Genomic DNA, 14,818 nt, shown 5'->3' with positions numbered 1-14,818 from the left:
TGCAAAATTCTTTGGATTTGAACTGTCTTCATAATGGTGTCTGTTTATATTAGTTTTGAATTTCCATTGTGGATTATCAAATGTATGGGAGTCCGAGCAGAATTAATATATATAAAAGAAATCAATATTTTTACTCATCACTGTAACTCAAGGTATACTCAGTATTTGACATGTGTCCATGATGAGCTTAACCGTGGTTATGCCCATGGAGTGAGAGTACACCTTGGTTAAAGTGGTGAGCAAAAACGTTCTCATAAAAGAAATCCAATCTAATAGCTGCCATGCTTTTCGAGTTAGGACCTCATCTAACGAAGTGAAAATATGGTTAGACAGACTATTACCAAAATAATAAATAAAAATGAAGGGTCCATTTGAATTTGACAACCATATACAGAGATAAAATTTATCAAATTCAAAGAACATCATTTTGGCAATTGAAACGTAAGATGTATCTTTTGTTAGAGTTTGTATAGGAAAAGACACTTGCATTTAGTCCCACATTGGAAGAGAGTAATTTCCTTCCATGGTTTATAAGCACCAACACATTAGAAATACTAAATAGAGCATGGGCCTAGTGGAGGCAAACTTGGGCCTCAAAATGGTTTGAGCTTGGATTATATGTATATTTGTGTAATAAATATACATATATAATTAATTGTCAAAAGATGGGCCTTGGGCCTTTAGGGCTCTGTTGATTTAATTAATAATTTATTTTTATTAATTGAAAATTCCTTTTTTTCAGATAAAACCAAAATCTGAAATTCAAATTAATTAAACAGTTAACATAACTGTTGGATGAAGAGGTGTCAGACCTCTGTATATTGACAATACGATCAAACCAGAAGAACACCTTTTGAACTGCATTATCATTCTCACATTTTAACACTTCCTGAGAGAATTCATACCACTGTTCGCTAGAAATCAGAGTCACTGTGCTTAGGCTTAGATTTAAGATAGTTTAATCCTGGTGGACAGACTCCTATCGAACTACAAGCACAAGGGTAGAGGAGAAATACTATCTAAAAGACACTGCAAATCTGCATGACTCTATCTACAATTCAAGTCAGTATTCTACAATCTATATTACTGTTGTATTGATTCAATTATATTTATATAAAATATATTTGTTGGTTTTTTATTATTCTGTTATTTTGGGTTTATACTGATTGTTCTACAACATCTTTCAACTTCATCTTCAACCAGACAACCATATACAATGTATCAAAGTGCTCAAGGTCAGGGAGTTAAGCCACCTGAGGTCTCTTGGTTACAATTCATCATATATTTAATCCTATAACTAGGGAAGTGGTATATCAAAGTAGGGTGGTGAGATTATCACACTTAGTCAGCTAGTTTTCAAATCATTCAGTATGAATCATATCAGACTGTGTTTCAAGTAGAACTTAGTTGCAGGGTATTTATGATAGTTGGTAACTGTAAGCTTCAGCCAATCCCTTTGTTCTGCATATTTCGAGAATACTTTCTCCAGTAGCACTGCTTCTTCAAGCATGCGATAAGAACTACGAATGACGCCCTTGCTGGTGCCTCATCATCAAAGATTCTCAAAACATGAGCACCCTCCCCATTCTACATCATAAGACAAAGGCATACATCAGAATGAGGTAGTGAACAAAAAGTAAAAGGGTTGGGAGTTGCGTACAGCTCTTCCAAGCAACTCTGCCCTCTCTCTGCTTCTTGGGCCCTCTTCTGATTCCTCAAATTATACCTATCCAGACCTTCTTTCAAAGACTGAGCCTCTTTCGCTATTTGTTCTAAAAGAAATAGTATAGCCGAACGGCTATGCCCGGTTTTCCCCCTAATTTTTCAAAAAGAAATAGGATAGCCGAATGGTTATATTTGGCTTTACCAAATTTTTTTTAAAGAATAGTATAGCGGCACCGCTTTACTCGGCTCTTTAAAAAAAAATAATAATAATTAATAAATAGTATAGTCGAGTTGCTATACTCTTTATATATATATATATACTATGATCCTCTTTTTCTTTTATATTTTTTCTCCGATTTTTGTTTATCAATAAGAGTAGTTTAGAACATTATCTATTACTATTAGGCCATTATCCGAGTCCTTATTGTCCTCTTTTGATTTTTTACTTTTCCAAAGTTATTACCCCTATAAAGAATTTAGCAATTTCCCATTTAATATTGTATTATACACATACGTATCTATATCAATAATAAATCCGTGTTTTGTACACGTGTTAAAGAATCGATAAAATTCACGTTTTTAAAAATAGCAAACGTACAATACTCGTATTGAATCTGTACATACATAATTTTCATGTTTAATACACATATTTTCTACAAAATTTTCAATAATACACATGAAATTCACGTATTATCCACATAATTGTCACATATTATAAAGTGACCGAACTTCTAAGTTGTAATTTACCAATATTTTGCCGAACAAAACAAGTACGTATTTTATTCATGTACCTGCGCCGCTATACCCTATAAATATCTATAAAGTATAAACTAATGCAACTAGGAGGGTCCTTTTTTCACATGTTTTTTTTATGTCAAAATTTTAACAAATAAAACATATACGTATTTTATTTGTATAGCCATGCGGCTATACCAAATTAATATATGTAAAGTATATAAACAAATGCAACTAGGAGGGTCCATTTTTCATAATTTTTTTTATTAAATAGTATAGCCGCGCAGCACAACTTGGTTTTTCGAATTTGTTTTTAAAAGAAATAGTATAGCCGATCGGCTATACTCGGTTTTTTGAATTTTTTTAAAAGATATTAGGGAAAGCCGCACGAGTCTACTAATTCTTTTATTAAAAAAAGGGAAAAAACTTAGTATAGCCGCACGGCTGTACTATATCTTTTCAAAAATTAGATAAACCGCGTATAGCCGAGCGGCTATACTATTTTTAAAAAAATTCTAAAAACCGAGTATAGATGCGCTGTATACTATTTCTTTTTAAAAAATTGAACCAAATATAGCCGCGCGTCTACAGCAATTTTTATTTTAAAAAGGCTAAAACCTTTGGATAGCCGGACGGCTATACTATTTCTTTAAAAAAGATTAAAAACCAGTATGTCCGCCCGGCTATACAATTTATTAGATAAAAAAAATACAAATTTATAAATAAACCCAATCCTAGACATGTATTTATAAAAAAAACCCAAGCACTATTTAAACATAGAAACACACCCAAAATCAACAATTGTATATTTTTTTGGTGTGTTTATAAATGGGTTTTGAGTGTGTGTAATGATGGTTTTTGGGTGTGTTTACAAAGTGTTTTGGGTGTTGGGTTTTTTTATAATTTCAGCCCCATTTTGGGTGTTTTAGTGAAACTCCTAAAAAGAGCCAACAACGCCGGATATACTTTTTATAAATAAAAAAATTAGAAAAAGGGAGTACAGGCTATAAATTTTGAAAAAATTGGGAAAACCACGTATATCCGCGTGGCCATTCTATTTCTTTTTTAAAAAAAAATAGGAAAAATCGAGTATAGCCGTGCGGTAATACTATTTATTTTTAAAAAAATTAGAAAAAGTTCATAGCCGCACGGCTATACGATTCTGCAGATGCAACATTTCTTGTGATACGGAGAATGAGGTTTTCCAAAGAATTATGCTTCCCGATAGATTGCTCACGGTGGCATATTCAATTTCCATTAGGATGTTGGAGAAATCACTTTCTTTGTTCCATCATAAACAAGAATGGGATCATGGGTGTCGTTTCTACGATGACACATGGGTTCTGGAAAATGATTCGCACGATTCCTGTTCCAGCAGAGGGAACAATTGCATTCCTATTGGGGTTTACAACAAATGGTGGTGTTCATTTTTCAACTTCTTCCGGGAAGTTGGCGTTGTATGATCAGAAATCGCAGCAATTTAGGATTACTGGATTAAAACTTTGTGACAACCGAAGGGCCAGAAGGAGGAGGATCTATGGTTACAATGAGATTTTTTTTTTTTTTTTGCCAGCAGTGAGATTCTAATTTACTCAACTCAGTTGTGAGTTCTGTTTGGTGTCATTATAAATGTGTTTGAGCACTATCCCATTTTATTTATTTATTTTTCTTTTGAGAAAGGAATATTTCATGTTTTTGGTAGTTCTGTCTTCATCTTTTAACAATTTATGTTTTTTAATTTAATTGTTCATATCAAAATTTTAATATTCCATTACACCCCACAAAAAAAAAAAAAAAAAACTCCCTTTTTTCATTTAGGTTTGTGTTTGTTGATGCTTTCACTTGTTGGCGAAGAAGAAAATTTATGAACCATGAACTTTGTATAGATTACCCAACAAGTCATTCTGAACTCTAAAGTGAAACGTCTCAATTCTTGATCAATCCAAAATAGAAAGTGAATGGTCTCATCCCAATGAATTAATCAGGCTTTAGATGCCAAATTTATATAACAAAATAGTACCAACTTATTAATAGCATCAGCCCCCAAAAGGGATCATGTAGCCCACTAAATAATAGCGAAAATTAGTTTTTGCAATTTTGTCGACAGTCGACCATGTCTTAAAATCTTGGATCCGTCACTGGATCGAAAGCATAACAGACTATGCACGACGAAAAGTGTAACTTTGTCGATCTTTGAAATGCATATACAATTTTCCAACCAAAAACAAATACATATATGCATTGTTATCAGACTTCGGCGGAATCTCCTACACATCACGACTTCTCAATTTCTCTCTCTCATGAAATACTTTCAAGCATCTGCTTCGTGTAATCAAACTGAAAACGTCCTCTCTGATGACCACCATCCACCTGCCTCAAGAAACCAAGAAATGGGCTCAGAGTTTTGTCGGTGGAGGTGAATTTGGTGATTGAGGTTATCTTTTTGATTTTGGGTTCACTTTGCCTGAGGTATGCTTTATGATGCAGAAGCATCTAACAGGGCTTTCCAAGGGTACATGAGCCCGTTGGTCAGTTGGGCTAGGATTCTAGTTATTTTAAATTATTAGCTTTTATTATATTAGTTCTCTTATTCCAATTAGGATTTGGTTTAATTTCCTGTTATGGTTTTTAATTTCCTTTGTCAATTTGGTCTTCTTAATAAGCTGATGTATCTAGTGTAAAAAGGCTATAAAGAGACTCGAGTTTCTTTGGGATTTTTGCCCTAGAACTCTATTCTCTCTATTTTGGGACTGTTGTCTCGAGTTTTCTGGTGTTGTCAGTTGAATTCTGTACGTATTTTAGTTTTTAACATGGTTAGCCCCAAATACATACCCCATGAAATCTTGTTAGACATCATTGCAAAATTGCCTGTGAAATCTCTGTTGAAGTGCAGATGTGTTTGCAAGTCTTGGCATGCTTTAATTAGCAGCCCAAGTTTCATAAGCGCCCATCTCGAAAGGACTGCCATGAAAAGTGGTTGTGATTATTTACTTATGTACTCTGACAATCCAGATTGCTTGTCAGTCTTTTGTCCTGAAACATATGCTAATTGTTTGGAGTTAGATCTTCCTAGGCATCCGAGTGGTTCCCCTTTCTACATTTATGGTTCCTGCAATGGATTGCTTTGTATATCTGATACTAATATGAAGAGTACATATTTATGGAATCCATCAATCAGGAAGTTCAAGAGACTTCCCAAAGGTCTCATTCGTGTCAAGTATCGTTACAGCGGCGTCACTACCATAGCTCTTGGGTTTGGCCTCGATGTTGGTGGAAATGACTACAAAAAGTTGTGGGAGTTGAGAATTTTTTGCACGGCATCTGTGTCGAGGTTTACAGCCTTAGGTTGGACTCTTGGAGAATAATCCATACAGTTCCCCCTGTGACAGAAAAATTTAGCACGTTCTGGAGCAAGAAATGGACTTACTTGAATGGAGTTGTGTATTGGATTGTACAAGAGTTTTTTCCAGATTGCAGATACATCATTTCTTTTGATATGAAGAATGAGGTTTTCCAAAGGATTATGCTTCCTGATAGATTGCTCACAGTGACAGATTCAATTTCCATTAGGGTGTTGGAGAAATCACTTTCTTTGTTCCATCATAGAAAAGAATGGGATCGTGGGTACCATTACTACTAGGGGTGGTTGCGGTTCGGTAACCGCGAATTTTTACTCAAACCGCAAACCGACCGACTATTTGCGGTTTGGTGATTTTTGAAACCGCAAACCGACCGCGTTTTGCGGTTTACATTGCGGTAAACCTCAAAATGTGGTCGGTTTAAAACCGCGAGTTCTCAAGCATTCACAAAAATATAAATTCACAACCTAAATAAATAAATACACAACCTCAATTTCTTAAACATATATAAATTCACAATCTCTTCAACTTCTCAAGCATTCACAACCTAAGAAAATTAAAGTTACAATTCTAAGCATTCCAATTCCAAATCCTTTAAAGTTATAAACAAAAAGGAAAATGCAAAGTAAAATGAATTAAAGTTACAACAAAAAAGAAAAATCCAATTCAAAGTTAATTAAAGTTACAAACTAAAAGGAAAATGCAATGCACCTATGTTACAAACTCAAGTGTTGGTGGTGAGTGGATTGAAGAACCCCGTTGTGTTGTTTGAGCACCAATATTATCTACAAATAAAACAATATAGTTTAATACATTTTATTATAAGAAGAAGCATAAATAACATTAGCATAAATAAACTAATTACTTACAAGTTGTCATATGTTCCATTTCCTTGTAAAATTCAACTTCATCATCCGTGTGGCTATACTTTGCGGTTTGCGGTAACCGCAAGTTTTGAAAATCAAATACAACCGCAACCGCAAATGCGGTTCGGTTCTTAATACCGCAAATGCGGTTCGGTTTACGCGATTGCGGTTTTATTGCGGTAAATTGTCGGTTGGTTTTTGCGGTTTTTTGGTTTTTCGGTTTAAAATGCCACCCCTAATTACTACCATGACATATGGGTTCTGGAAATGGATTCTGGAAAATGATTTGCACGATTCCTGTTCCGTCAGAGGGAAAAATTGCATGGCCATTGGCATTTACAGCAAATGGCGGTGTTCATTTTACAACGAGATACGAAAATTGGCAACACAGAAAGTTAAAGTTGTACGATCCTAAATCCGAGCAAGTTACGGATCTGGAATAAAACTTGGTACCTATAGTAGAACCAGGAGGAGGATCTATGGTTACAGTGAGAGTCTGATTTTACTCAACTGAATTGTGAGTTCTATTGATGTCATTATAAATGTCTTTTCGGGTAAAATCTGTTTTAATTTATTAATTGTGGCAATTAAGTCTTCGTCCTTTTTCAAACTAGTATGCATTTCTATTTTGTTCATATCAAATTTTTAATCTTACACTATCGTTTTTTATTTAGGTGTGTGTTTGTCGATGCTTTGCTCTCCCTTTGTTGCCAAATCTTCCCGTTTACCTTAAGAAATCCCTCCTTCTCTTGTTATAATCTACCATTCATAAGAACAAAGGATGCAGCATGACTCCAAGCTTTCCATCAGGTGAAGTTCTTATAGGAGATAAATTAGACGACACAACTTGAGTATCCTTGAAGCGAAATAGCTACAGCCTGACATAGCATCCGATCTGTGGATAGCCAAGAGGGCTTGAACCACAACCACCACCCTATTGTATACAATGAAAGATTCTCAGCACATACATAGGCTCTTAGGGAAATTCTCTCTGTCCATAACTGTAGGCATCATAATGCAAAAGCTTCATACAGTCCACGTTCTACAGCATCCTCTTGCTCATGTCAGATCTGTTCCATAGACAAATTCACTTGTAACCATATTGGTCTGTTTTCACCCGTGACCTTTTAGAGCAAAAGAAGAGAAGCCGTGCCTTCGAAAAATATAAATCTCAGAGGAAAAAATAGTAATGACTTGGGCACCTTGGGCTCATACTCAAGCATGCATCACTGACTTAATAAAACAGAATAGCACAACAAATTAAATTACCTCAGTGGTACGAGCCAGAACCGCCTGAACCCATATAACTGCTTCCACCCACACCGCGGCCAGAGTACATTGCTGAGCAAGAGCTACCTCCAACCTACAATAGATAATCAAGAAACAATAATACATGAGACTGCTAAACAAACAGCTGTTGGCTTATAAGCCAGGAACCTCCACAACCACAAAAGGCTTTAGATTCACACTTTGCTTTGCAAGCTAGCTAGGTTGTGACATTTTTTTTGTGAATGTCCATGTCATGGATTGGTTGGACCAATCGGTTGCTTCCATTTGGCGCATTCGAAACGCTACACCCAACGGAATTGGCAGTGGACTTTTAGTAGACAAAGAATGAACAATGTCTTGGCTGTGCTAGTTATCATGGGAAATGACTATGCATCTCTATAGTCGGTTTTACCAAAAAAATTTAAAGAATAGTATAGCGGCGCGGCTTCACTCTGTGACACCCCGACCCAATTTTAACCATATATTTAATTTATTTAATTGTGAAATTACAATTTTATCCTCGGAGTAAGATCCAATAGTCATTTTTCAATGCATAACGATTTTTGGGATTTGAGTGACACCATAGCGTAGAGCTCGTCGATATGAGTTCGTAGACACATAGTGGGCCCAAATCGGAATTTTAATGGAGAAGTTATAGTCAACGGAAGTGTAGTGGCACAACTGTAAATATTTCAAAGCAAGAATTTTAAACTGTGAGAGGTTTAAAGCCACTTTTACATCCCCTTTACACATTCGGGGGTTGTAAATGTGGTTTTTGCTCCAATGGGGAAGATGTAAATCTAAAGATGTATAATTGATTTTTTTTGTCTTAATTCGTTTTTGTGTTAACTACATAAAATTAATTTTGTGTGTGTTAAGTTTATTTTATTTTTTCAAACAAATAGACCTAAAAAGATTTAAATTTGGAGAAGATATGATTTCATCCCCAAAAAAATTATTAGAAGAACAAGCTACTATATATATATTACCTATTAATTAATTGATTAATTATGAGTTTCACTGTTGAAGCGTAATCAGCAATAATGAATTATTTTATTTTATGTGGCTACAAATTAAGTATAAGGTTTTGTCTAGCAACTACTCTAGCCGAGCGTCTTGGGCAAGTAGGTTTACATTAAGCCTTTTTGCTCACTTTTGTCCACATTTTCTCATATTTTCTCATGTATGCCCCCGCCTGTAAGAGATGTGAAAGAGGATGCACATGTTCATCTAAATTTGCATCTCACGGTTGTGATGCAAATTTATAATCATTCACACCTACGCATTTCAAGTGATTCCGATCACAAATGGTATATATTTAACATACACCTCATTATACAACCACCTACTGGAGATGCTCTTACTAGATGATATTATGTTAAGTTAGATTCAATGCGCTAAAACCTTTCACAATTTAAAATACCCAACTTAGACCCGTTTACAGATTATATCTCCTTCATTTTCCCTTCTGTTATAGTTCTAAGTTTACATCAAATGCCTTTCGAATAAAAACTCTGTTGCAAAGCTCTTTCAGGTATTTTGTTTTTTCTTTACTTTCCCTAAACCAAAATTGAAGAAAGTTTTATACCATTTTTTCCCTCTCTTAGCCAACAAAAATAAAAATAAAAATAAAAACCACTGAATAAAATTGACCCCAAAAAAAAAAAAAGAGCTGTCATTGAACAAAATTACTGGGATAAATTATGAACCAAGAAAAAGAAAGAAGCCTAGAACTTCACCCATCCTATTTCTGTCAATTTTGGACAATTAAAAACTGAAATTAATTAGGAGACTTCAAAGAAAGAATTAGCCAAATGAGAGAATTAACTTTGCAGAGAAAATAGATCTCAGAAACAAGAAGAAGAATTGTTAGGTTGCTATTGAAAGATCCCGTAAAGAAAACATTTGTAAAAAAAAAAAAAAGAGAGAGAAACATTTAGAAGACAAGATATGTTAAAACTGAACAAATGGGGTCAATAAAAATATCTCCGAAGAAGATGCATTTGATGCTACGAAATGACATTGGATGTATGCAAAAACAAATAGTCTGCTGTTGATATGTACAAAAAATTCATCCAGGGCTGGCGCTTCTTTCTGCCTGAGAGAGAAGACAGCTACATTTTCATACCAACGGGACAACAGAAACAAGCTGCGAGCACCTTCCAGCCACCGAGGCCGCCGGAGTTATTGCTGCCTGTAGTGGTTGCAACTGTGATATCATCCTGTTGCTCTTCTTCTTCGTCTGGTAAACATACAAAACGAGAGAAAACCTCCTCTGGAAAACATATATACAAGACAAAATATAGATTCATTTATTATTTTGCTTTATTTTATTTTATTTTATTTTATATTTGGAAATAGTTGGAGTAAAATTATGAAACGCGTTAATAAAACATCACACCTGCCTTACCTTCTTCATCAGAGTCCCCAAGGATCATATTGAACAATAATCGATCATAAGAAGAATCTGTAGAAATACTCATCATATTATGATTCTCTTGTAACTGCACAAGTCGGATGCCCAACTCCTTAACCAGAAGCCCAGATTTCATAATTACAGAAACAACCACTTCATCGCCCCCTTGTAACTGATCATCCTCCAAACTCCAGTGGCTTAACCATATCATGTCTTCTCCTTCATCTGGAATACCGTAGTGTGATGGTTCATACGCCCCCCTCAGACCCTTGCTCTTATTTTTGACTCTTACATGTGGCAAACAATTGTGTTGGATAATAGGAGAATCATAGCCGGCATTCGAATAGACAACAAAAACAATCAAGCCTCGAGTTCTGTGATTATCGAGTAATGGCACAGTAAAAGATATTGAGGACCCTCTGCTTTTATGGCTGAATTGGCCTGGAACCTCATTCCCACCAAAAAATGTGCTCAATATACCACATTCGTACAGTCCCTATATATATGCAATAGAACTGACAATATTAGTCAACTCTTTCCTGTGATCATATGAGAGAGAGAGAGAGAGAGAGAGAGAGAGAGTGGCGCACACCTGGACGGGAATTGGATCATCCCTTTGTAAAATGGGTGCCATTGATTCCAAAAAGTTGCACAATCCAAAGATGTTGATACATTCTACGTCTACACTTTCAATGGCTAGTAACTTGTGATGCCACTCAACTAGGTTGTTGCGACTAAATGATGTGGCTGACACTAAGTGACAGGTTTCATATGTTACTTTCTCCAATGAAATGCAATCTCCAATATCCAAGTCGTTTACTTTTGGTAACCCCAGAAGCGATTTGAGACTCGTACACATGGAAAAAGAGAGTTTATCAAGCCTCGCTAATCCTTTGATACAATTTGGTAGGCTACAAATTGGATTATTCCCTAGATTTAATCTTTGCAATGACGACATATTACTAAAATCCATAGGAAAGGCATCATCCGAAAGATTGCACCCCCAAAGACTTAATTCTACTAAAGAGCATGGTAAAGAACATAAGATACTCAAACTTCTTTCCAGCCATAATTCACTTATCGGAATTCCATCTGTCTCAAGCACTTTTAACGAGTCCATGTTCCTCAACATCTCAATTGATAACTCCTTTAGATTTGAGCAACCAGATATAATAAATGTTTCAAGTGATTTTAGCATACAAATGTTCTTGGGAAGCAACCTAATCTTTTTGCAATCTTTCATATTCAAGTAAATAAGTCTCTCTAGGTTTCCAATGGATCCATGGAGATAAATCAGGCTCGTGCAGTCTACTAGAACCAATTTCTCTAGATTTGGGCAATATGAGAATTCAATGGTTTCTGTAAGGGAATGAGAATGGCTGAGATCAAGGGTCTTCAAGGACGGAAGATACTGTAGAGGAAAAAATGTACAGAAGAAAACAATGTGGGGAGTTAATTTTTACAAATATATAATTTGTTATCAAACTAAAAGCCTAATGAAAATGAAAAAGAAATTGAAAAGGGTAGAGAGTGACATACTTTTGTTCCCTTGAATACTTGTCTCAGACCGCTGTATTGCATTTCAAGAACAATAATGCTTCCCAAAGGAAAATCAACGGGTATAGAATCTAAAGGAAATTCAAGCCAACACAACCATCTTAGTCTACTACAAAATTTTGTGTAACATCCGCGGAGTTTTACATGACTAAGATGGAGTAGTTTTAGTTCCTGCATCCGTGAAAATGCATTGGTTTCCAAGACTTTCTCATTTGAGTTTATAGTAGGGCACATGTGCATGTCCAGGACAAGACCTTCAATTGTTTCCGTACCCTACAAAAGAAAAGGAAAAAATTTGGAAAGTTTTTAGAAGAGGAAAAACAAAAATGTGTACAAATAACGCATATTTCTTACATTCTTTTCCGTCAAGATTTTGAAAGAGTCCTTATGATGCCATACTCTACTACGCTTCCAAGGCTCCTTTGATTCTAGGCGAACAATTTCTCTTCCCATTCCACGAATCAGGTCGTGCATCCGCACCTTGTCCCATCCATCAATAATCACCAAACATCTATCGATGAGATTTTGAATGCCAACAATTGTATAGAAATCACATCCATCTAGTATTTTAGCAATGTAATCTTTGTCCATTCCGATAAAGAAACAAGCAATGTGGAGGAATAATTTTTGGTCATGGTCATCTTGCAAAGAGTCATAGCTTACTCTTAGTTTATTTATTATTTCACCATTTGGAATAGCTTCTAACTTCTCCAATGCACTTTTCCATAGACATATACTTTCCCCCAACAAAGAAGAACCTAAAACTTTGAGAGCTAATGGATGTCCTCCGCAATGATCGACTAGCTTCTCTGAATATTCTATGTAATCTTCAATGGGATGGTCTTGGCCAAAAGCGTGCCAACTGAAGAGCTCCAATGATTCTTCTTGAGTCAAAGTTTCAACTGCATACACCTCAGTAACTTGATAAGCCTTTAGCAATCTTGCACGCCTAGTTGTTATGATGATTTTACTTCCTGGATAAAATTGATCTTTCATTTGAAATACTGCATCTAATTGGTCCGTATGATCCACATCATCGAGAACAAGAAGAACCCTTTTAGAGCTTATTGCATCTTCAATCTTAATTAATCCCTCACTAACATTGCTTATTTTCATTTTTCTCCCATTCAAAATGTCAGAAAGAAGAAGTGTTTGTATTTGAACTAAGCCATTGGGTTGATCTGTGAAACTTCTTTGATATTTTCAAGGAAGCTGCTTCCTTCAAATATTCTAAAGTTCGAATTGTAAACAGTCTTTGCGATGGTTGTTTTCCCTATTCCACTCATCCCATAGATTACAAGTATGCCAACATCAGTTGACCTCCGTTGTAACCAGAAATTAATTCTTTCGACTCGAGAATGCATTCCAACCAAGTTGGGAGCAACACTCAATGGTGTGCGACTTAGTTTGTCTCCAATCACTTTAACTATTTTCTTGATGAACTTTGACTCGTACCTAAAAAATTGCAATCAAAATGAAAGAGAATTCAAACATGCATGCATGATTTCATATACAAGTTATAAAATACCATGGAAATAAGTTCAGAAAGTTAGAAGGTACAAATATATAACAGATGAGTGCTGAAAGAGTTAGATAGAACTTAAAACTATGTTTGCAATAACAGCTGGATAATAGGTATTTCTCTTTCTAAAGGCATCCGGGACTATTTGAAGTTCTAGCTTCTTTCTGTTGCTGCAGCAGAAAGAAAATAGTTAACGTGAAAATAGTCCGGATGCCTTTAGAAGAATCTGGATTGCTGAGGGTGTCTTGAGTGTTTTTTATTTTATTTTAATCTATCAATATTTTGAACTACATTTAATAACAAGATACTAATTCAGTCGCAACCGAATAAAGAAACTAATTCAGTTGGTAGTAGGAATGAAATTACCCATGAGCTTGATTTTGCAAGACCATCCCTGCCAGATCTGCAACCTCTGCAAGTGCCTCTCTCCATGCCTTCACCTTCGGCAGCGGTTGAGTTTTTTGGTGTCTAGCAAATGCCTTTGCAAGACTTCCTGTCTGCTTCCTTACATGGGATGGATACACATCGTAGAAGACAGGCAAAACGACATGGTCATCCGAGGTCTTTCTCTTGCGTTCAAGGATCATCACCAGCTCGTCAAGGCACCATCCGGATGACGCGTAGTCTTTCGAGAACACAATGACAGAAGTTCGTGAGTGTTTGATTGCTTTCTGCAGTTCGGGCTTGATACCTTCTCCTCTCTCGACTTCATCGTAGTCTCGGAAAGTGCGAAATCCGGCGTTGACAAGGGCCGTGTAGAGGTGGTCGTGAAAGTCTTGCGAGTGTCTTGGCCTCAAACTCAGGAACACGTGATAACGATAATATCCAGAAGTACTGGAAACAGAGGAGGTTTGTGGATCGGCTGCTCTCACAAGAGCCATGGATATCGACGACTTGAAGTGTACAAGAAACAAACTAGCGTTTGCTGGTGTCTCATCGAAAGCCAAGCTTGTTATGATGAATTGCAGAATCCAATGAATGAAAAGACAGCCTACCCATAACTCCATTGACTTGACTTGAAAAGCGATTAGGCTAACGTAGACGACAGAAACAGAGTGTCCCTTAATCTTCAATGTCCTCCTTTCACTCTGTGACCTTTACCAGTAGTTTCACTTTTCTCAATTTCCTTTTTTTTATTGACAATTTTACATATTCAATTTTGATCTGGGTGTTATTATGTGTTTTCCTTGTTCCTGTTTACATATTCAGCTTTAGATTCACACTTTGTTTTGCAAGCTAGCTAGGTTGTGACATTTTTTTGTTAATTTCCATGTCATGGATTTGTTGGACTGATCGGTTGCTTCCATTTGGCGCATTTGAAACGCTGCACTTGGCACGGGATTACACTTTTCGGTAGTAGACTTTTAGCAGACAAAGAATGAAGTCTTGGCTTTGCTAGTTATCATGGGAAATGTATGCCTTTTGATAT

General features: G+C 35.9%; 2 protein-coding genes and 1 pseudogene across 3 annotated transcripts; 1 reads left to right on the top strand and 2 right to left on the bottom strand.

The window, feature by feature from the left end:
- The first annotated feature begins 5,210 nt into the window (after positions 1 to 5,210).
- On the top strand, positions 5,211 to 5,765 carry LOC148917155 (F-box/kelch-repeat protein At3g23880-like). Its single transcript, XM_089052371.1, has one exon. It carries the CDS (start codon positions 5,211 to 5,213, stop codon positions 5,763 to 5,765), a length of 555 nt encoding a protein of 184 aa, XP_088908497.1.
- Positions 5,766 to 9,869: 4,104 nt separating this feature from the next.
- On the bottom strand, positions 9,870 to 14,168 carry LOC103331556 (TMV resistance protein N-like). 2 transcript variants are annotated; one of them, XM_089051697.1, is made up of 6 exons: positions 13,756 to 14,168; positions 12,222 to 13,322; positions 11,850 to 12,140; positions 10,903 to 11,721; positions 10,305 to 10,806; positions 9,870 to 10,169 (listed from the first exon to the last, which is right to left on the bottom strand). In XM_089051697.1, exons 2-6 carry the CDS (start codon positions 12,981 to 12,983, stop codon positions 10,009 to 10,011), a joined length of 2,535 nt encoding a protein of 844 aa, XP_088907823.1. In that variant the 5' UTR covers positions 12,984 to 13,322; positions 13,756 to 14,168; the 3' UTR covers positions 9,870 to 10,008. The 2 variants fall into 2 exon arrangements, with proteins under 2 accessions (XP_088907823.1, XP_088907822.1); XM_089051696.1 differs by having other exon boundaries at positions 10,296 to 10,806; positions 13,756 to 14,167.
- Positions 13,031 to 14,270, bottom strand: LOC148917154 (toll/interleukin-1 receptor-like protein pseudogene; annotated as a pseudogene).
- Positions 14,271 to 14,818: the final 548 nt, after the last annotated feature.

Source organism: Prunus mume, linkage group LG5, assembly GCF_029339155.1.
Source record: "Prunus mume cultivar Tortuosa linkage group LG5, ASM2933915v1, whole genome shotgun sequence".
Classification (NCBI taxonomy): Eukaryota; Viridiplantae; Streptophyta; class Magnoliopsida; order Rosales; family Rosaceae; genus Prunus; species Prunus mume.
This window is presented reverse-complemented; position numbering and strand designations above follow the sequence as displayed.

Excerpts from the sequence above, each read along its gene's own strand:
- LOC148917155 (XM_089052371.1), top strand. The coding sequence starts at position 5,211 with ATGGTTAGCCCCAAATACATACCCCATGAAATCTTGTTAGACATCATT.
- LOC103331556 (XM_089051696.1), bottom strand. The coding sequence starts at position 12,983 with ATGAAAATAAGCAATGTTAGTGAGGGATTAATTAAGATTGAAGATGCA. Across the intron at positions 11,722-11,849 it reads AAGTATTCAAGGGAACAAAA|TATCTTCCGTCCTTGAAGAC; the intron begins GTATGTCACTCT and ends TTTCCTCTACAG. Across the intron at positions 10,170-10,295 it reads TGATGAAGAAGGTAAGGCAG|AGGAGGTTTTCTCTCGTTTT; the intron begins GTGTGATGTTTT and ends TATGTTTTCCAG.